Source organism: Acomys russatus, chromosome 11 (genome assembly GCF_903995435.1).
Source record: "Acomys russatus chromosome 11, mAcoRus1.1, whole genome shotgun sequence".
Classification (NCBI taxonomy): domain Eukaryota; kingdom Metazoa; phylum Chordata; class Mammalia; order Rodentia; family Muridae; genus Acomys; species Acomys russatus.
This window is the reverse complement of record NC_067147.1, coordinates 58,531,133-58,552,431: the sequence shown is the minus strand read 5'-3', so window position 1 is coordinate 58,552,431 and position 21,299 is coordinate 58,531,133. Positions and strand designations below refer to the sequence as shown.

The 21,299-nt window shown below is 45.6% G+C and overlaps 1 protein-coding gene across 3 annotated transcripts in view; it reads left to right on the top strand.

Moving 5' to 3' along the window:
• The first annotated feature begins 344 nt into the window (after positions 1-344).
• Mapk14 (mitogen-activated protein kinase 14) overlaps positions 345-21,299 on the top strand; it is a 62,887-nt gene continuing 41,932 nt past the window's right edge. The window contains exon 1 of one of the 3 annotated variants that reach the window (XM_051153428.1): positions 345-527. In XM_051153428.1, coding sequence (XP_051009385.1) covers positions 412-527 — 116 coding nt within the window. In that variant the 5' untranslated portion in view covers positions 345-411. The remainder of the gene's footprint in view (positions 528-21,299) is intronic. The other 2 variants (XM_051153427.1, XM_051153426.1) reach the window with 2 other exon arrangements.

Below are 21,299 nucleotides of genomic sequence, written 5' to 3'. Positions count from 1 at the left end.
GAGCGTCGCCTCCGGGAGCTGTTCTCGCGAGAGTTCCGCGAGAGGCTCCCGGCCGCTGCCAGTGGGCTCGCGGCCACAGGGAGCCCGAGCGGGCGCTGTAGCGCGAGCGGGTGCCGTGCGGCGTCGGTCCCGGGTGCGGCTGCAGGGGGACGGCGGCGGGAGCAGCCTCGAGCCGAGCAGCCGCCTCCCGCACGTCGCCGAGGCTCGTAGGAGCCGCTGCGGCTGGCAGGGGCCGCGCGCCGGGGGCGGGGTGGGGTCGCAGCCTCCCCACACCTGCGCGGGCGGCGGGCGCGGGGTCCGGTTTGCCGCGAGCGGCGGGCGCAGAGGACAGCGCGCGGGCGGCTGCAGGCAGGGGCTCCCCCCTCCCCGCCCTGCTCGGCCACCTCCTCGCCCCGCGGCCGCCGCTGGAAGATGTCTCAGGAGAGGCCCACGTTCTACCGGCAGGAGCTGAACAAGACCATCTGGGAGGTGCCCGAGCGATACCAGAACCTGTCCCCCGTGGGCTCGGGCGCTTATGGCTCCGTGTGGTGAGTGTCGTCGGGCCTCGGGGTCTGGGGACGCGGTGGATGAAGCAGGGTGGCCCTGCATGCCTGGAGGGCCAGGCCTGTCCCCCGCAGCTCAGCGATGCGCCCAGCGGCAGGAATTCTCCTCCGGGTGCGTGTGGGGGTTGCAAGGGGGGTAGTTTGGAGCAGTGCGTGTCCTGCATCCCTCACCCTGCACACGCAGGTAGGTGGGTGAAAGCGTGTGCAGGAGCCGGCCAGCCGTGGGCGCAGTGCGATGGTGCTCCACCCTGCGCGCTCCCCTGCTTAGAAGGTTGTTTCTCCTGTGGGTGGGTGGGTGGGGGGGTCCTCCTGCAGCAGTGCAGCCCAAAGACCCTGTCCCGGGTGCCGCCACTTGGAATGCTGGAGCCCTGCCCTGGGGAGCAGATGAGCTGGGCGGAGCTTCTGCGAAGAGCAATTAGGCAAAGCCTGACCCGGGGACTGCGGTCACCTGAACGAAACTTGAAAAGCTCTCCCTTCCCGTAATTTATTTTTTTCCATTTTTTCTGCAAGCCTCCATCGAAAAATCCTGGTTTCGGAAACGTTCTTTGGGAATTCGCACTTGAATTAGCAGCACCCCGAAGAGCTTAAAATACCGACTTTTATCTTGGGGAGCGCGGTGCCAGCTTGCGTGGTGTGTTTCCGATTCGGTTGAAAGCGTATTTCCTTTACAGGGAGGGAAGGAGGGTGGCAGCGCCTGCAAGGACGCTCCAGCCCGCCGCTTAGTCACATTACTACTGCTCATTTCAGTATTGTTTGACAAAACAATTTTTCCCTGCGGAGCCAGAGGGATTCTGATCCCTTGGGCGCCCTTCAAGACCAAAAAAGTAGGACTAGTGTCGGAGGTGTAGTTTTTAATTGAAATAGTTCTTGGGAATGCCTAGGTCCTGTAGGTTTGCAGAGAGGTTTGTCAGCTTTTAAGCACCGAGGTATGTCGTGGTTTTCCTGAGAACTCGGAGCATAAGTAGCAAAGGAAACAATGCTTTTCATTAATTAACACCGTGGTTTTTTATTTAATTTTTTTGTTCGCTTGACACAGGGGCTCACTGTTTATCCCTGGCTGGCCTTGAACTCACAGATCTTGTCTGCCAGCGCTGAGAATAAAGGCTTTTGCTACCATGCAAGGCCCTGGGAGGGCTTTCAAATTCAGTCCATACCATAAAATTCCCACTGCAAAAGTGTTTTAGGAGCATTCAAAGACTCATATATTCTTGTTTAAACTTAGTATCATTTTTTAGAGCTCCTGATCTGAAAGTAAATAGCAAATTCATCAGATTAGCCCTTTTTGTGTTTTAGTAATTTATATGCATTCACGTTTTCTGAAAGAGTCTGTGAAATGATGTTTGTTTTGTTTTGGAACAAATTCCAGGCTTCTGGATGTGTTCATCTTTAAGTATGAGTCCTGTGTTACTTAGAGCCACATCGTGAATTTCCTGTTTGGTAGAATCTTCTGGGTAATTGAGATTGTGCAATTGTGTCCAGCAACAGAAACAGATCCTGTTGCATTTGCTAGTTCATGCTGGACAAGTTAGGTTGCAGATGGTAGCAACATGACAGCGTTCTGCCTGTTAACAGAATGGGAGTTTACATTTTAAAGGAAGTGGCAGCAATTTACATCCCATGTATTTGTGATTGGTTTGTTATAATCATTGTTTCTCCAATACTTAATAGCTCCTTAAATACCTCCATTTTTCATTCCTAATTGCTACAGTATCAGGCTTTTGTTTCCATTTGAATGCTCAGGGAGTGATGCAACAGAGCAGCTCCACCGCCTGCCAGGGTGAACTTAGAAGGTTTCCTATGGACAGTGCTCAGAAGAGCAGGGTTACAGTGAAGTGACACTAAACCCAACACCACTTCTCTACTGCTGTTCTTTTCTGTGAAGGAGAACTGAGCACAACCTGTAATTTGAAAGGACTTCTACCACACAGCTTCCTGAAGTAGAAGGAGCTGGACCAGTGCTGTAACTCAGTGCCTGCCCTGGCCTTGCTGTGGGAGGCCCTGCGTTCCTTTCCCAGCACGCAGGGACAGCACAGAGCTGCTCACTTTGAAGAAGATTCAAAAGGTGTGCAGCGGAGAGCCTCCTGTTTCTGTTTACTCAGTGACAGCCACTGTTCAGTTCCTTGTATGTCTTTCCAGAGAGGCAGTTCCTTTTCTTTCTCTCTTTCATTATTTTTTTCCAGAAAGTTTTATTATTTATTTATTTGATTTTTGTGTAGCCCTGACTGTCCTGGACCTGCTTTGTAGACCAGGCTGGCATTGAACTCAGAGATCCACCTGCCTCTGCCTCCCAAGTGCTAGGATTAAAGGTGTGGGCCACACCCAGCGAGAGGCAGAATTTCTACCATAAAGATTTAAGATGAAGCTTATAACTTACCGATGGAGGAAAAGATAACTGAAATTGTGTATGATGACCGAACAAATGTCACCTCTCTGAAGTTATGTGATACTGTGTTTTCAGTTAACAGTTTTTTTAGGTGTGACTGAAAACACCTTTTGAAATCTTTGGGGGGGGGGGGGCATGGGGGGACAACCCTTGCTGTCCTGGAACTCACATTGTAAACCTGGCTGGCCTCTGCCTCTTTGAGTGCTGGCACTAAAGGCGTGTAACTTTAGACCTGGCTTCTTGAATTTCCTTTTTTTTTTTTTTTTTTTTAAAGAGTTATTTACTAATTACATATACAGTGTTTTGCCTGCCTGTATGCCTGCTTGTCAGAAGAGGGCACCAGATCTCATTATAGATGGCTATGAGCCACCATGTGGTTACTGGGAATTGAACTTAGGACTTTTGGAAGAACAGACAGTGCTCTTAACCTCTGAGCCATCTCTCCAGCCCTTGAGTTTCGTTTTTAATCCACTTTGAGGCCTGTATTCCTTTTCTTCACCTTCATCCTCTAAGACAGTTTGATGTTGGAGAGTAATGAAGTCTATTTGAGTGCAAATAATTGAGGGGAATTTAGACTAGCCTTGAGAAGAGAAAGGCAGTCCTGTTGGTGCGCTGTATTATATCAGTGAGGGTTAGACCTATAATGACAGAAAATCTTTTATACCTCATTAAGCTGGACCTGAGGTCTCTTCGAAAAAGGAATCTCTGAATGGGACATGATACACTTTGATTTGTAACTTAATTTTTTTTCTTTTAAGTTCAAGTTTATTTTTTATTTTAATAGCAAGATGCAGTGAAAAATAACAAAAACAGTAACAAAGCTGTGTTGTATTACCAACTGTGAGTTAAAGATGAATGAGAATCAGACTAGAAATTTGAGAATTGGTATGGTTTTACAAATATCTTTTTAAAAGAGTAAAGGGAACTAAACCAAGTCTCCAAGTTTTAAGGAACTTTATTCATTGCCTGTAAAGGGAAACAAAGCAAAACTTCTCAAGACCACATTGTTGCAAAGCATTGATTTTTGTGGTTTGGGACATAAGGGGAAACCTTAGTGGTGAATTTAAGGAAATACAAACAGGAACTTGAGTGCCTTTCCTCTGGAGAAGGGGTCTCTCCAGCCCTTTGCTGGGGACACTGGGCACCAGGCATCGAGGGTGAGGATTAAGAATTATTTGTAGGACAGTGGTGGCCCACGCCTTTAATCCCAGTGCTCAGGAGGCAGAGGCAGGCAGATCTCTGTGAGTTCGAGGCCAGTGTGGTTCTACAAAGTCCAGGACAGTCAAGGCTACACAGAGAAATCCTGTCTCAAAAAAAAAAAAATTATTTGTAGATCATCCACAGCCATTTATTCATCAGTATGCATTGCTTACCACCAAGCCGTCCCTAGGTTCTTGAGGAAGAGTACAAAACAAGACAGCTCATTCTGTCATTGGACTTGTAGAACGTATGAGTTTAGTGGCTGTATTTAATGTTGCTTACTGTGTTGTAGGCATGGTGATGCACAGCTTATCAGCATGTAAACATGTAACAAAACTTATAGGACAAGATTATTCCAGTAAATATAACAAAAATAAACAAAGCTTGAACCAGGCATGGTGGCGCACACCTGTAATCCCAGCACTCAGGAGGCAGAGGCAGGTGGATCACTGTGAGTTTGAGGCCAGCCTTGTCTAAAAAGGGAGTCCAGGACAGCCAAGGCTACACAGAGAAACCCTATCTCGAAAAAAAACAAAAACAAAAACAAAAAAAATAAATGCGCCATTATTATTGTTGTTGTTGTTATGATTAGCCATTCACCATTAACTATTTAGTGAGCTAGGGTGAAAACAGCCCTCTGTGATTAGGTGTGGAGAGGTGACTGTCTTGACTCTTGACCATTGAGAAGGCTGTGCACTTTAGTATTAGCTGTAGTAATTGCTCATCTCTTATTCTCCTTCCCTTCCTGCCTCTCTTCAGGACAGAGCCTGCTGGCCTTGAACTTGAGCTCCTGAGTCTCTCTAGAGCTAGGATTGCAGGCGTGCACCTTCTAGCCACTTGTAGCTGACCTGTGCTCCATTTATTGTCTTTGTAACCAAAAGTAGAGTAGTTAGCTGGATGTTGCCAGTCTTAATAAGAAACATTTAAATGAGCAGGGCGTGGTGGCGCACGCCTTTAATCCCAGCACTCTGGAGGCAGAGGCAGGCGGATCGCTGTGAGTTCGAGGCCAGACTGGTCTACAAAGTGAGTCCAGGATGGCCAAGGCTACACAGAGAAAACCCTGTCTCGAAAAACAAAAAAAAAAAAAAAGAAAAAAGAAAAAAAAGAAAGAAAGAAACATTTAAATGCAAGTAATAACTTAGTCACAAGTCAGAGGCCAGGCCAGCCCATAGGATGAGCCTGAACCCTGTCTCAAGAGAAACAATAAACAACAAAACATGACTGGCAGGAGGTAGGTGTGTGTGTGTGTGTGTGTGTGTGTGTGTTGATGTTCTCATTTTTATTTGTATGGGTGTTTTGTTTGAATGTATGGCTGTACATCAGTGTGCCTGATGCCTCTGAGGCCAGAAGGGGGCGTTGGATCTTCAGGGACTGGAGTTAACAGGCGGTTGGGAGCAGCATGTGAGTCCTGGCAACCAAATCCAGGTCTTCTGGAAGAGTCGTCAGCGCTCATAGCCACTGAGCCCTCTCTTCCCGCCCCAGGCTCTGGCACAGAGAGTGGACAAAGACTGAGTTAAGAGGCCAGCCCAGCCAGCCACATCACACTCCACTCAGCCCATCACTGCACCCAGGCCTCTCAGATCTGCCCTCTTTAGTTCTGAATATTGAGGAGTATTCTTTTTCTCTTTAACTCAGCCTCAGGGGTGATCTGTGTTGGCTTCCTTCTGTGGGGAATTGTGCTGCAGGCGCAGAGCTCATGTAGAGAAATTCTTTGGACTCAGTCACTTCAGTATTAACTGGCTTTTTTGTTTGTTTTTGTTCTGATTTTTGAGACAGGGTCTCTCTGTGTAGCCCTGGCTGTCCTAGACTCGCTTTGTAGACCGGGCTGGCCTCAAACTCACAGCGATCCACCTGCCTCGGCCTCCCGAGGGCTGGGATTTTAACTGGCATTTTAATGTGATACTTTAGTTTATCAATTATTTTCATCCCTTTCTAGCTCCGTGGAGGCCGATCTTACTTCTCTCTCCTCCTTTTGCGTTGTTAGTGATTGAACCAGAGCCGTGTGCGTGCTAACCATGTTATCCACTGAGCTGCACTCTAGCCTCCAGGCTGCCATTTTAGCCTAGTTCAGTGGATAAGCTGGGCTTATTTAAATGAGTGACACGCTTGTCAGAGCTGCTTAGGTTTTGGGCCTGGAGTTCCAGCCCTTCAGGAGTCTCTTCTCATTGTGTGGCCTACTGAAGTTGTGAGTGACAGTTCCTCTTAGTGCTTTACAGTGGCGCTGTGATTACAGGACAGAGGATTCTGCAGTGGAGCTGTGCAGCTAATCTAAAGGGTAGATGACTGAACTCACTAAAGTCCTGTACTCCCTTAGCATTGATAATTGAAAATGAAGCTAATGCCCAGATGAAATCTTCTCCTGAAAAACTAGATAGTCGAGGTAGGTGATTTCTGGATTTATGAATACCATCCATTTGGAATTTATCAGTATGTATTTATGGAAAGTTAAGACCAGCCATGTCGGTGTCAAATAAGTACAGTGTATAAAAACGAAGTAACGAAACCTCACTAGGCCTTTGAAAATGTTTAAGAATTTTCTTTTTTTGTGAAATATTATGCAAAGTTGATTTGTTTCTCTCAGAAGGGTCTAGTTGTGGTATCAGTGCACCCTGTCTGCTGGCCTGACAGCACAGGGCTCTCTGCTCAAGCTTGTCGTGGACATGCAAATTGCACACATGGTTTTGGAGGAAACAATTAAGACCAGAACTTTTTTTAAACTTGAATTTTTTTTTTCCCAAAAGTTTCGGTTTTAGAAGTTTGAGCTTTGCAAAGAGCTTCTTTCTATAAGCTAGGCATGTTTGTGGTGAGGACTAACCAGCTTTCCATTGTACAAGCCTTTATTATAGGGAAGGCAAAATGGTATTCTGTAAAATATGCACTTTAGAGGCTGTTCTGGGTTCTGGGCATGTTCCTGTCCCAGGCTGATGATGAGACAGAGTGGTATAGATATGCCTGTGACGGGCTCTAAGTTTTGGTCTTGGGGAACTGGATAGATTCTGTGTGGAGTGTTAAAAGGTATCTCCCCAGGGGTGTGGCTCTGGGTGTTAGGCGGTGATTTCCATGTGTGATGTGTGAGTTGCTGTTAAGGTACAGGGTATGGAATGTTAACACAGTATGAAAATGTTCACCTTTCTGAAGCTGCGCTGACAGTGGAAAAAGAAAGTCAGTCCCGTTTATAGTGTCAGCATAAGTGATACTGAGAATGTAAAACCTGGAAAGCAAGCAGCACAATAGGCTGTGCCCTCCCTTCCTCCCTTCCTCCTTTCTTTTCTTTCTTTTCCTCTCTCTTTCTTTTCTTTCTGTCTTCCTCCCAGTACTAGGTCCTTGCACGTGCCAGGCAAGCATCTACTATTTGCCTTCCTGTGTTGCACTTTTAAGCAAGGGGGTGGGTGGTGGTGGAAGTGACAGTTGAGGGAAGATTAAGCTAAAGGGTTGGCCATGAGTGGGAGGAGCAGGCAAGAACTTTGTGTACGGAAGGATTATATTAACAAAAGACCCTGTGCTAAATGATCATCATAGCAGGAGGTGAAAGAGTTGGGGGTCAGTCAGACAGGATTTGCCCCAAACAGGGAGGGATCCTATAAAGTTGTGTTTGTCTTTGTAAGGACCAACTTCTGAGAAAGGAAGCTGAGGTGGGTTATAGACAGAGGAGACCTGGGATTTAGCTCTCTAGTCTTTCATTTTTGCTCCTAACTGATAGAGGTATTTCCTGTTTGTGGTTTAGAATAGCACCAGAGAGAGGAATCATTGCAGAGCCCTGACCTTTGCCCGAAGCTCTCCTTCCACAGGCCCAAGAGCACCAGAGCCAGAAGTTTTGTTGAGCTCTGGAAGTTCAGGTACTCCATTCCAGCTCCCTAAATAACGTAGATTTGCTTCAACTTCTTTGTTGCAGGGTTTTGTTGCCAAAAGGAAGGGAGTAGTGAGATTAGCTGTTAAGTTCATCTGAAAGAGGAAGATGAGCCACCGGCGGGTTGGGTGTTTTCTAACGTCTTTGGCTTCTAGGCTCTTTCTTAACACTGGGTCATGTTTTAAGTCACTTTTATCTTCCTCAGAGTGTCTAAGTATTTGGGATTCCATTTATTTTGTTCTTTGTGTCTGTTTCCATCCCTCTGTTTCCCTCGTCATGTGACCTGGCACTGATGTTTTGGCTGTGAGGCTCCAAGGACTGCTAACCTGAATAGATGTGACAGACAGCTGCTTACAGGTGTCCTGTAACAACAGCTCTGCTGGCCTGGCGTGGCCGCCTTCATGTGAGCGCCTTCCTTCTTTCTTCAAAATTGTCCCCCTTTACCATCTTATCATCTGGTTGCAGAAACTAAGTTCCTGCAAGCACAGATTCCCATGGCAACATAACAGAAAGGTAATAGAACAAATGTTTTTTCTGTCTAGACCTGCTATCTGACTAACTGTAGACCCCGAACATGTTTGCTCCTGTTGCATTGAAAAAATGTGGTTACAGATCCCTGATTCCCGTAAAACTTCCTCCTCTTAGTGCTGTTGCCACTGTGCTGGTGACACGAAGGAAGTTGTATGTGAGCCCTACTCGCTGCTGGTCTGACCCAGAGTACGTAATGCTTCTGTCTCCAAGCTTGCAGTCCATAGCATACAGCACACAACCATACCTAAAACAGCAACATTTGTCCCTTTGTTGTCATAAATTCATCAGTTTAGTATTGTTAGTGCTAGGCATTGTGTATAAAAACCAACAAAAGCAAGGGAACTGGGAAGATGCTGCCATGACAGCTTGAGGCCCTGAGTTAGATTCCTAGCACCAAGTAAAAGCTGGCACAGCACACTTTGTATCCCAGTGCTGGGGTGGAGCAGCAGGGTCCTTTGGGCTAGCTGGCCAGATAGCCTAGCCAGGCTGTTGAGCTCCAGATTCCGTGAGAAAGCCTTTCTCAGAACAAGGTGGAAGATACCTAAGGTCAACCTCTGACCTACACACACACACATGCATGCACAAAAGCAGGAAGAGACCCAGATTGCTTTGAAGTCTTTGTAGCTTTTCTTTTGCATTCGTTTAGTATCTCTTGTCATCTCAAAGCTACCTTTATATTTCTAAAGACTCTTCTGCCTCTCTCTCAAGTGACATCCTAGTAGTTTGTCACATCTAGGGCAGCCTGGTGCCAGGGTATGTATTGGAAATCTGTGTCAGAGAACCCTTTCCATCTGGTGATTCAGATCTGGAGAGGATGACATCAGCATGTGCCCACAAGAGGTCAAAAAACAAAACAAAACCTCTTCTGATGTATGAGGGCTCTGGGAGGCTGTGAGTGAGAGTTGTTGGTCTAGATCCAGAGCCCTTTGCTCTGTGTGCATGTGGAGCGTTGTCATGTGCTCGTAATCATGCCTTTACTCTTTCCTGTAACACTCAGCTTGGGGTGTCTGGCTTGTGCAAGTATCGAGTTCATCTTGTATTACTCCATTCCTGTAGCAGATCTAATTTAATTCCCAGAAACATTTTTCTTTATTCTTAGTATCCTCAGTAGCTGAACCTCCTCCTTTACCCTCCCTCTTAAACCTTTCATTTAGGGCTTTTCTAGCTTGAACCTCCTCGAACTTGGATTTAGAAATACTTAGTTTCTATTTGTTGTTTTCTTTTGAGTCTACCCATTGCCAATGAAGACTTTAGATCTCTTTCTCATCTGTAAAACACAAAACAACAACAGAAACACAGCTCCTAATGCTTATCGTGTGAAATATTGATGTTAACATCTTGTATTGGTATATTTCTGTCATTCCTTGACTCTGTGTGTGTGTGTGTGTAAAAATGTTCTTACCTGGGTGTATGTGTGTGTTTGCGTGTGTGTAGAGATCAGAGTTAACGGCAGTTTTTGTCCTCTGTTACTTTCCATCTTTTTGCCAGTGTCTCTCACTGACGCTGGATTGATAGATGAGCTGGCGACCCCAGGGTCTGTCTTGTTTCCAGGCGTACAGCATCACGCCTGTTTTTGTTTGTTGAATTGTTTTTTAGTGTTGGTAGTGGGGACCCGACTCAGATCTTCCCGTTTGCTGGTGTAAGTGCTTTCCTGACTGCTGTTTGCTTAGGCTTCTGCCTGCGTCGCGTTCTCAGGGCTTCATGCTTGGATGGTCTCTTTTGGAATGAGCAATCTCAGTGTTAAATGATACTGATACCAGTCAAAAGCTTTAAAAAGGAACAGTTGAGAATGTGGTCCAGGGGCTGCAGAGAGGCTCTGTAGTTATGAGCACTGGCTATTCCTGGAGAAGACGCAGGTTCAATTCCCAGTACCCACATGGTAGCCCACAACTGTCTCTAATTCCAATTCCAGGGGATCCAACACCATGCACAGAGATGTGTGCAATACACATTAAAAAAAAAAAGTGGGATTTGTTACTTCTTTGCATCCCCAAACTCTGTTTATACCCCCAAAGTCGTGTGACATAGGGTCCTTCCTCTACCTGTGAGCCTCCTGTGCAGGGCCTGGTGCTTCGTTGTGAGTCTGACAGGTATTGTATATTTAACAGCAGTGCTATCTCCTAACGTTAAGATTTATAGCAATTTCACATTGTGATGGCCCCCCTCCCTCCTTCTCTCTCCTCTCTTCTCTCTCCCTCTCTCCCTTCTTCCTTCCCTCCCTGTGTGTGTGTGTGTGTGTGTGAGAGAGAGAGAGAGAGAGAGAGAGAGAGAGAGAGAGAGAGAGAGAGAGAGAGAGCTTTGTTGAAAACTGCTTGTGCAGCTGTACATATTTAAAATAGTTGGCCTTGAGTGGAAACTAGAGGCTGACTTGAACACTCGACCCTTCAGCTGAGGGGAAAGCTATATGTTCTTCAGGGCTTCCTTGGAGAACGTGAGAGAACATCGACAAGGCCCCAAGCTTAATGGTTAGGACAGCTTGGGTAGAATGTGCGTTCTCAGTCACGTGGTAACTGTGCTGCTGGGAAGGAACAATGTATATGAATAACTTTTATTTTCAGTTGGTAATGATCCCGCTTAAGGGTTGTAAATGTTTCTGGAAGAGAAAGCTTATTTAGGACATTAGCATCAACTCCAAATCTGAAGGTTAGTGTTTTCCCCAGCATTGGTGTTTTCTGGCTTTTTCTCTTCTATCTCTTTTTAGTAGATAGCCTTTTCAGAGTTCTAAAAAGATAATGCTCAGGCTAGTCAGGGCTATATAGTGAGACCCCCATCTCAAAAACAAACTTTAGAAAAGCAAGAGAACTTGAGGTAAACACAGAAACAGGAAGCAGTAGTGTTTGTTTGGCACCATCTAGATACATAGTCCTTGCTGGCCTGAACCACACTGTGCAGACCAGCTTGGCTTTAGGTTCATGGCAGTTGGGATTACAAGCGTGCACCCTATCCTATAATTATGTATAATTTGGCTTCAGATTTCAAGAATGTCTTTTTGGAGATGCAGTTCGGTGGTAGACTAATTGGCAAGCAGGCACATAAGTCCTAGGTTTCATCCCCTGCAGAGCAAGGAAAAGAGGGCAAGGACGAAAGTGCTCCGGTTGTGTAGGTGTGGTGGTGCACTCGAGAGATGGAGGTGGGGAGATTGAGCCTGAGGTCAGCATGGGCTACACTGTGATAACCCTATTTCAAAACTGAAAACATCTAATTTTGTGAACTCCAAGTATACTGAGATGTAAAAGTTTCTGTAGCACCCTGCTTTCCCTGATAACTTTTAATTTTTTTAATGATTTGTAGGCTTGACTTTGTTAACAATTATATTTTATTATGAACTTATTAACTGAGAGTACCTCACTTGTAAACCAACTAACCTAAACAATAGGAACACAATCAGTTCGGAGGAGCGATTGTCCTGGCATAGTCAGCAGGATTTCTTCTGCAGGAACCTGCCTCAACTGGAACTCATAGCCTCAGCCAGAGCCCAGAGTCCAGAAGCCTTCCCTCGAGCGGTTCTCTCTAGGAGCATCTCAAAGTGGAGCAGTGAACAGCTAAAACTATCCCCAGTGTCCAGAATGGCAGCTGCCACCTCCTGTTTGGGTTCCTATGTATATACCTCCCCCGGAGTCTGGTCACAGGCTTTCTTCAGCTGGCAACACCTCAAGCATGAGGTGGTTCGTCTTCCAGATTAACTTCACCTGTTCTCTCACAAGTCCCTTCCCTATCCCACTCTTGGGATCAATAGGAACCATGTTTATCTCTCCTTTCATGATTTTCAAAAAATTATTGTGCATTGGTGTTTTGCTTGTGTATATATCTGTGTGAGGGTGTCAGATCCCCAGAACTGGAATTACAGACAGCTGTGCCATATGGGTGCTGGGAATTGAACCTGGGTATTCTGGAAGAGCAGCCAGTGTTCCTAACCGCGAAGCCATCTCTCCAGCCCCTCCATGATAACTCTTCTGCACATTTCTTTAGGATACTCTTGGGAGATGTAGCGCTGACTTTCTTGGAACAGATTCGCATCATGTATCGACATGGCTCAGCCTTACGTGCATGTGGAGTTTATATTTAACTAAATCTTGGTAGTTGGAATGGTTACTGCTCTTGCACCTGGGTTTGGGTCCCAGTACCCACATCAGGCAACTCACAGTGTAATCAAGATAATCCCAGCAGTCATGCTTAGAGGCCCAACTCCAGGGCATTCTAGGTCCTGTCAAGTTACCAGCACTAACCCTCACAGTGCACACATACACTTATATTTATGTTTACACTATTTAGAATAAAGAAACAGACTAGTGAACTGTATGCACATGGTGTGGACATATACACAGAGTGGTGGCTTTGTGGGTTATAGTATATAGAATGGCTTTATGGAGAAAAAAGGTATTGAGAGTAAACTACTCATTGGGGAAGCATGAAAGGGAACGAACAGGAGAAAATATCATGTAAGTGAAGAGGACCAGCCTGGCCTGGCTGTGGTTCTGTGTTTTATAGTCATGTGCGGAACTTTAAACATACACGTGTAAGTCCTAGCCTGGAAGTCAGGACGTAGGTCTGCAGCTGGACTCAGTTAACTGCTTTCCCAGACCTGTGTCCTGATGAGCAGTGTTTCTGTAGGCAGCAGAGAGCTGTTTGCATGTACAGTGGGAAGGAACAGTGCTTAAATCTCTGTCTGAAGTATTGCCTTGAACTGATTGGAGGGAGGGAAGTGCTGCTTTGCTGTAGTCGGCAGCAGCTTGTCTACAGACACCTCTGTCTTTCTGATTCCCCAGCCCTCTCTTTTCTTGAGGTTAGGAGTGATCTGTTTTGGGTGTTTATTTTTGCTTTTTGTTCAGGTCATGACTGGATGCCAAGGATAAAAGATAAACCACAGCTTCTGCTCTCTCACAGCCTGGAGTAGGAACCAAGCACGCAGAGGGAGGGTGGTATTGAATTCAGCCTCTAAAAGATGGCTGGCTTAGTGGTTCCCAGGCTCCATCTAAGAGCTGTTGAATACATACACAGGTGTCTATAAATTGACAAATGGCCAAGGACTTCAAGGATTCTCAATTATACTTCAATAATCTTCTCTTTTCATTGTTACTTCAGAGATATGGTCAACTTCCAATATCTAAAAATATTGAAAGTTTATGACATGGAAAATCCCCTGCTGGAAACTGCAGGGACAGACTTATAGTTGGATGTTCATTTCCTCTTGTAGTATTTAAAACTACCTTCTGGGGTCCGAGAGATGGCTCAGTTGTTGAGAGTTCACACTGTTCTTGCAACGGATCCAAGTTCTGTTTCCAGCACCCGAGTGAGGAAGCTTACAGCTAACTAACTGCCTATCACTCCAGTTCCATGGGACCCAGTGCCCTCCACAGGCATGGCACTCACATGCACAAGCCCACATACAGGCACAAAATTTAAACATGAACTATTTTTAAGCGACCTGCTTTTTATAGTTTATAAAGCCCTCAACATCCTTAACCTTATTTGAGCCTCTTCTTGGGCCAGGCAGTGCTGGTGTGACTCCCGGTTTTATTACTGTGGAAACAGGTGTGTGTGAAAGCTTTGTTTGGTTGCGTTGCGGTTTGTTTGTTTGTTTGTTTGTTTGTTTTGAGACAGGGTTTCTCTGTGTAGCCTTGACTGTCCTGGACTCGCTTTGCTTTGTAGACCAGGCTGGCCTCGAACTCACAATGATCCGCCTTCCTCTGTCTCTGGAGTGCTGGGATTAAAGGCCTGCGCCACCATGCCTGGCGAAAGCTTTGTTTGGGATCACCTGCTGGTAAGTGCAGCAGCACAAACTAGAACTCTTTTGACCACTGGTTTGTTCTTTGTTGTATTGCATGGTGTATGATTAAATTTGCTAAATGGAAACTGGGCATAGTGGCACACACCTGTAATCCCAGGGAGGCAGAGGCAGGTGGATTGCTGTGAGTTCTAGGCCTGCCTGATCTACACAGGGAGTCCAGGACAGCCAAGGCCACGTAGAGAAACCCTGTCTCAACCAAACAAAAAAATTGCTAAATGGAATTTTCTAGATCAATAAAAATGCTCTTTTTAAAAAGTGATTTATTTTATTTTATATGCACTGTTTTGCCTGCATGTATGTCTGTGTGAAGGCGTCAGATCTTCTGGAACTGGAGTTAGAGATGGTAGCAAGCTGCCATGTGGGTGCTGGGAATTGAGCCTGGATCCTTTGGAAGAGCAGCCAGTCCTCTTAACCACTGAGCCGTATCTCCAGCCCAGTAAAAAGATTCTTATGTAGAAAAATACATTGCAAATACAGCCTTGACTTATATTCTTTTTTGGGGGAGGAGGTTTGTTTGTTTGTTTTTGCTCAAAACAAAACTAGAACCCTGTAAGTTGAAATATCAAGTCACAGTGCTCCTGACACACTTATCCACCCCAGTGTCCTGCCTTAGCAACAGAGCACACACTGTGTGCGAGCACATGGGTTACTGGGACGGACATTGTTGCTGAGCATTGGGAGACTATCTGATTGCTTATCCGTCAGATACTGGGGAAGCTCACAACGGATTTCCAAGTACTTTGCTGCTGAACGCTTATCACATGCTCACTCTCTTAAAGGGGCACCAGAGCCAAAGCTGGAGACCATCTGCGGTCTGGTTAGAGTCAAAACCTGTTAAGAGGCAGAGCTTAGTTCCCCCTCCCCTCTACTGAGCACTGACCTTGGTGGCTGCAGATGAATGCTGTGGGTGAGGTTGTACCTCCTTTTCTCTGGCATCACTGTTGTAGGAGTAGGCGTGTCTAACCTGTCGCCCACAGGCTGCATTGCAGGCCATGTTTCTCTCAGGATAGCTATGAATTCCACCTTTGTAGATGGCACTGTCCTGTCACACATTGCAAGGTTGGACACCCCTTCTCTAGAGTATAGTTTCTCAGCTCTGATGCACTTCGGCATTTGGGGTCAAATAGTTCTTCATAGTCGGAGTCTGCTGTGAGATGTTTGCCAAGCAGCATTCCTGGACAGCACCTGGTGACAGTCTAGAATGACTCAAGTGTCCTCTAGGGAAGCCTGCAGAGCAGCTCTGTGAAGAGGCCTAGGTGTAGGTGGCAAGCACGGTAGCCATGGGGCCCTGTAAGAGGATCCTTCAGCCTCAGATGTAAAAGTGACTTGGGCCTGGAGAGATGATTCAGCAGTGAAGAGCACTGGCTGCATTTTGAGAGGACCAGTGTTTGATTCCCAGCCCCCACATGGTGGCTCACATCCATTTGTAGTTCCAATTCCAAGGGATATAAATCCTCTTCCAGCTGCTATATATACATGGCACACAGACATACATGTAGGCTAAACACTCACTCACATAAAGAAAAAAATTTTTGGTTTTTTGTTTCTTTTTATATAAAGAAAAATTTAAAAACGATTAGAGGAGATTTGCTGTTGCCCACATCTTCACTGCAGCTTTCTGGGAGACAGAGCCACCTTGCTAATGCTAAATTGCTTCCTAGTTCTTGACTTGCAACAATAGGAAATAATAAAATCATGTTTCAAGCTCCAGACTTTGGGGTGGTCTGTTATTCAGTACTAGATAATACCCTAAGTGCTATCATAAAATGTCCAGACATTGTATAAGGTACAAAGTTCTGTACTGAGGGAAATTAGCCTGTGGAGACACCAATTCTTCTGTTTACCGAGTTGGGTTTGTAGCATAGATAAGGAGCTGTCGAATAAGTATTAACATTTAATATTGATTTATTTCAATAAATCAGCAGTTACTCCTTAACCAGCTTTATACCCAAATAACCACACACAGACTAGGACCTATTTAATTAGCCTAGAGCACAGCGCTGCGCAATAATCACTGCATCCTAACCCTCCGAGCCAGCATGGTTTCCTCCCAGTCAGATTTCCCACGTTATACTGGCTTTTTACTCATACCTTATGTCCAGCTTATTCTCCTGGTGTTTCCTGGACCTCCCCACCTGCATCCCTCCTGTCCTTCCTGCTCTTTCTCCTCCCCTCACTCCCCAGGATGTCCCACCCTATTCTCCATTGCTCAGCATTGGCTAGTTGGCTTTTGTTGGCAACACTGAGAACCAATGGTGACATGTTTATACACACTTGAGGCAGGAGATACTTAGAATAAACATCACAATGCAGTGTCTGGATTGAAACCAGATAGTGGGGTAGAGAAGTCAGCATTTGAATGAACAAGGGTGAACTGTGCACAGCCCACAAAAACACTGTGCCAATAAGGAGCCTAGGAACCATTGCCAGTAGCAAGACCATAGGAACTTTAGTGTAATACAATTACTCTGATATTTTAGATTTATTTGTTTGGAATAAGTAAATTATTTATGATTGCTTAAACATTTGCTATTGAAATTTTGGAGAAGTGTTTCTGGTGGTACACTATAATGAGGCTTTTGAAAAATAGCCCCTTGAGCTGGGTGTGATGGCGCACGCCTTTAATCCCAGCACTTGGGAGGTAGAAGCAGGAAGATCGCTGTGAGTTCGAGGCCAGCCTGATCTACAAAGTGAGTCCAGGATAGCCAAGGCTACACAGAGAAACCCTGTCTCAAAAAACCAAAAACAAAAAAAAAGAAAGAAAGAAAAAGAAAAATAGCCCCTTTATAAAAGAAGGCCCAGTGGGAGGGCATAACATGCTCAAAATGCAATATATACCTATGGAAATGTCCTTATGAAACCCCCGATGGGCTCGGAGTGATAAAACAAGGACCTTTACGTTTGACTGAGGCTGGAGGATCCTCTTGGAGGCGCCCCGCCCTGGGCTGTTGGCAGAAGGCCTACTCTCACTATCTAGATCTCAGCACGGAGCTGCTTACAAGTCTTCCTCTAGGTTACTGCTTCTCAACAGAACGGACATTTTGTCCCCCAAGAAACCACATTTTTTAAAAAGGGAGGAAAAACAAGTGCATGGGCGTGGTGGCATGCACTTGTAATCAGCACTGCGGAAGCACAGACTGGCAGATTGTGGGCTGGCCTCTTGGTAAATTCTAGGCCAGTGTGAGACCCCTTTTAAACTTAAAAGAACTAGGCAGTGCCAAAACAGTATGTGGCATAGTCACTTACTAAGTGGATTTTAGATCCCTCCCTCTGAGCTTTCAGTTTGTTTTTCAGATGATTTAAGGGTTTTCTGGAAGCTTCTGCTTTTGGAAATTTGTAACTTAGAGTGGAGCACATACTTTCTGCTTTTTTCAAACACTGCTTTGACAGGGCAGGGAAGAGCAAAATGTCTAGAGCTGGGACACTAGTAGCCTCTGTGGAGAGTTACTAACCTATGAGAGCAGGGTCTGTGCAGGAATTCCTGCTTGCTTCTTACATGGAAGGTGTGTTTTAACGGGAGTGTGTGTCCTCTGTGGTAAACATTAGTATGTCCTAACAAAAGCGTGTTTCAGGGATGAAGCAGTGAGGCGTTCGCTGGGAAGGTGTTATGTGCGTGAACAGCTAGTGTGAGTGCATTAATGAGAATATCGCAAAAGGCGAATGTGAAAATTATGTGGTAAAATGAAAAATGATTGTGATTTAGTAATGTAAATTCCAGATTTACATATGGTGATTATGACCATGTAAGTATCATTACAAGGGAATGTAATGGCTACTAACTAGTAGTTTTCATTAATTGAAAGAAACCACTTAGTGACAGAGCAGCATTACAATTCATGATTCTCACTCTACTAATGGCCTCCTTGAGAGATGGGAGCTTGTTTTTAAAAAATTCAGAGTAGAAACATACCCAGTTCAAAGTGCTAAAAGTCTGAGACACATTAGATACTTCTTCTGTAGGGATACAGAGCTTCCTTGTGACAGGATCATTTGCTGCTTCTGGAACTTGTTCTTTTGCCCTCAGCACATGAAAGGATGTGGAGTCTTGCTCATTGTTCTGTGTGTGAGACCTGAGAATATACTAGACTTTAAACTCCTACTGTTGGATTTTCAAGTGCCTGGTTTTCTTGTGACCAGGCTGCAATAGATACATACTTTGTGTGTTCCACCTGTCTCTGCCTTCCAAGCAGTAGGATTTTAGGCATGAACCGCTACCCCCAGCTTCAGAGGTGGGGGAAAGGGAGAGCAAGGGTGGGGGGAGGGAGGGAGAGAGAGAGAGAGAGAGAGAGAGAGAGAGAGAGAGAGAGAGAGAGAGAGAGAGTGAGTGTTTTTTTACACCTGTGGATGTCAGAGGACAACTTGCAGGGGTCAGTTCTCTCCTTCCACCATGTGGACCCCAGGGATTGAATTGTCAGGCTGACTGTTGGCTGATTTGTTTGGCATTTCTGCCATCGTGTGTGTTTTATTACTACAGGTAGATGTTAAGCCTTGTGACATCAGCTACTATATATATACTGTTTCTTTTGTATCCATTACACAACAACAACAAAATAGCTGGTCAGTGGTGGTACACACTTTAATTCCAGCACTTGACAGGCAGGGGCTGGCAGATCTCTGAGTTCGAGGCCAGCCCGGTCTGTCTACAGAGCAAGTTCCAGGACGGCCAGGGATACACAGAGAAACCCCGTCTCAAATGAACAGATAAGCAAACAAACAACAAAACACTGTAAGAGACTGGCAGGAGGATCATAAATTTAAGCCAGTATAAAAAAAACTTAGCAAGACCTTGTCTCAGGTTACTAACCTGTACTTGTCTGGTGTGCTTCCAACGCTGGGGAACTGTTAATAGCCAATTGAGGAAACAGGTGTTTTTGTTTTGTGTTGTTTTTTCCCTTATCTCAAAATAACTACATTATAAAATACTCTTTATTGTGCTTTTTGTTTGGTTGGTTAGGTGCTGGTTTTTTGAAACAGGGTCTCTCTATAGCCTTGGTTGTCCTGGACTCGCTTTGTAGACCAGGCTGGCCTCGCACTCACAGCGATCTACCTGCCTCTGCCTCCCGAGTGCTGGGATTAAAGGCGTGCGCCACCACACTCAGCATTATTATGCTTTTTGTTAAGCAGTTCTAGGGTTTTTTATCACTGTAACAGAACACCATGACCAAAAAGCAAGTTGGGGTAGAAAAGGTTTATTTGGCTTACACTTTCATATGGCTGTTTATCATCAAAGGAGATCAACCTAGGAACTAAAGCAGGGCAGGAACCTGGAGGCAGGTACTGATGTAGAAGCCATGGAGGAGTGCTGCTTACTGGCTTGCTCAGCCTGGACCTAGAACCCAGGACCAGGGACCCAGGGATAACACCACCCACAGTAGACTGGGCCCTCTCCCATCAGTCACTGATAAGAAAATGCCCTCCCTACAAACTTGCATTTTCTCAATTGAGGTTCCCTCCTTTAAGATAACTCCATCTGAGCTGGACGTGCAGGCAGAGGCAGGCAGATCTCTGTGAGTTCTGTGGTCTGTAGAGCCAGTCCAGGACAGCCAGGGATCCGTGTTACAGAGAAACCCTGTCTCGGAGAAAAAAAAAAGAAAGAAAGAAAAAGAAAAAAAGACAACTTTCTTAAAGTGTGTGGAGTTGTCACATGACCAGGCAGCACATCCTGCATGCCAAGAATTAAGCTGAGCCCTTCTGTACCACAATGGTGAGAGAGACAGATGCACACATTGCCTTCAAGATGGTCAGGGTGAGTGGCAACAGCAGACATTATTAGTGTCTGATATTTGAATTTTACAAAATTAGGGTTTTGCTAAACCTGCCATAAAAGCTAGTACCTTTGATTAAATATAAACATTATCTTTATTTTACATATTAGGTTGATAGAATTTAATGAACTCCCTCAAGAGTATACAGTTATTAAGTGACAGAGGCAGTACTAAACCCAGATAAGTCTACCTCCAAAGCCCAGCCCTCCTTTAACTACCCGGTGGGTGGTAAACAAACATAATAATCACTGTGATTATTGGGGGCTGTGGGGTCCAGGTGCAGCATCTGTCCTCCACTGACCAGCTAGTGGAGTCAGAGCTCTGGAGCAGCTGCTGAAGAGCCTGGAAGAGGACAGCTGTCCTCTTCTCCAGCTCTGCTGGATTTGTGTGCAGTCACTCCTGCTGGCCTTCCCTGCTCCCCACAGGTTCAACCGGAGGAGAGGACAAAGGTACACAGGCTGCATGAGACAAGACACGCAGTGGAAGCTGTAGGAGCCATGGCCTTTTCCTTACTTTCAAACCCGCTCAGGGAACAGTTTAAAGAGTAGTAAGGACTTAACGCATACTGGAAAGAGAAGGCTGGCTCTTGCTGCTGCTGCTGCTTGGTTTTTGAGACAGGTTTTCTCTGTGTGGCTGTCCTGGACTCCTCCTCTGTAGACCAGACTGGCCTCGAACTCAGAGATCCTCCTGACTCTGCCTCCCAAGTGCTGGGACGGAAGGAAGGCTGTCTTCTTACGGGTTTATGTAAACAAAGGAGCATAAAAGGCAAAGGCTAACAGGTACCTCTTTGAGGGGAGACTAAACCAGTCCTTGAAGAATAAAGATTTAGTTGTGGGGTGGATTGCAGGTGGTGGTGAAGGAACTAGTAGCAGTCTGCCCAAACAGTTTAAGGAACTGAAAGAAGCCAGTACACTCAGAGTAAACCTGGAGCTGGGGAGGGCATGGTTGTGATGGGATGATTGTCACACATGGGGACTGCTGATTGGGTGAGCAGTAGGACCAGGTAAACTCCTGAGCCAGACAAGCCATGGTAGAAAATTTGCATCTTATTCTGTGTGCCAAGAAGATTCCTGGAGTTTAAAATAAAGTCATGTGTATTTATTATCTTGATAATTTGTGTGTGTGTGTGTGTGTGTCTGTGTGTGTGTGTGTGTGTGTGTGTGTGTGACGGGGGGAGGGTGGTGCAAGTGTGAAGGTCAGAGGACAATTGGTGGGATTAAACTCAGGTTATCAGGCTTGGTGG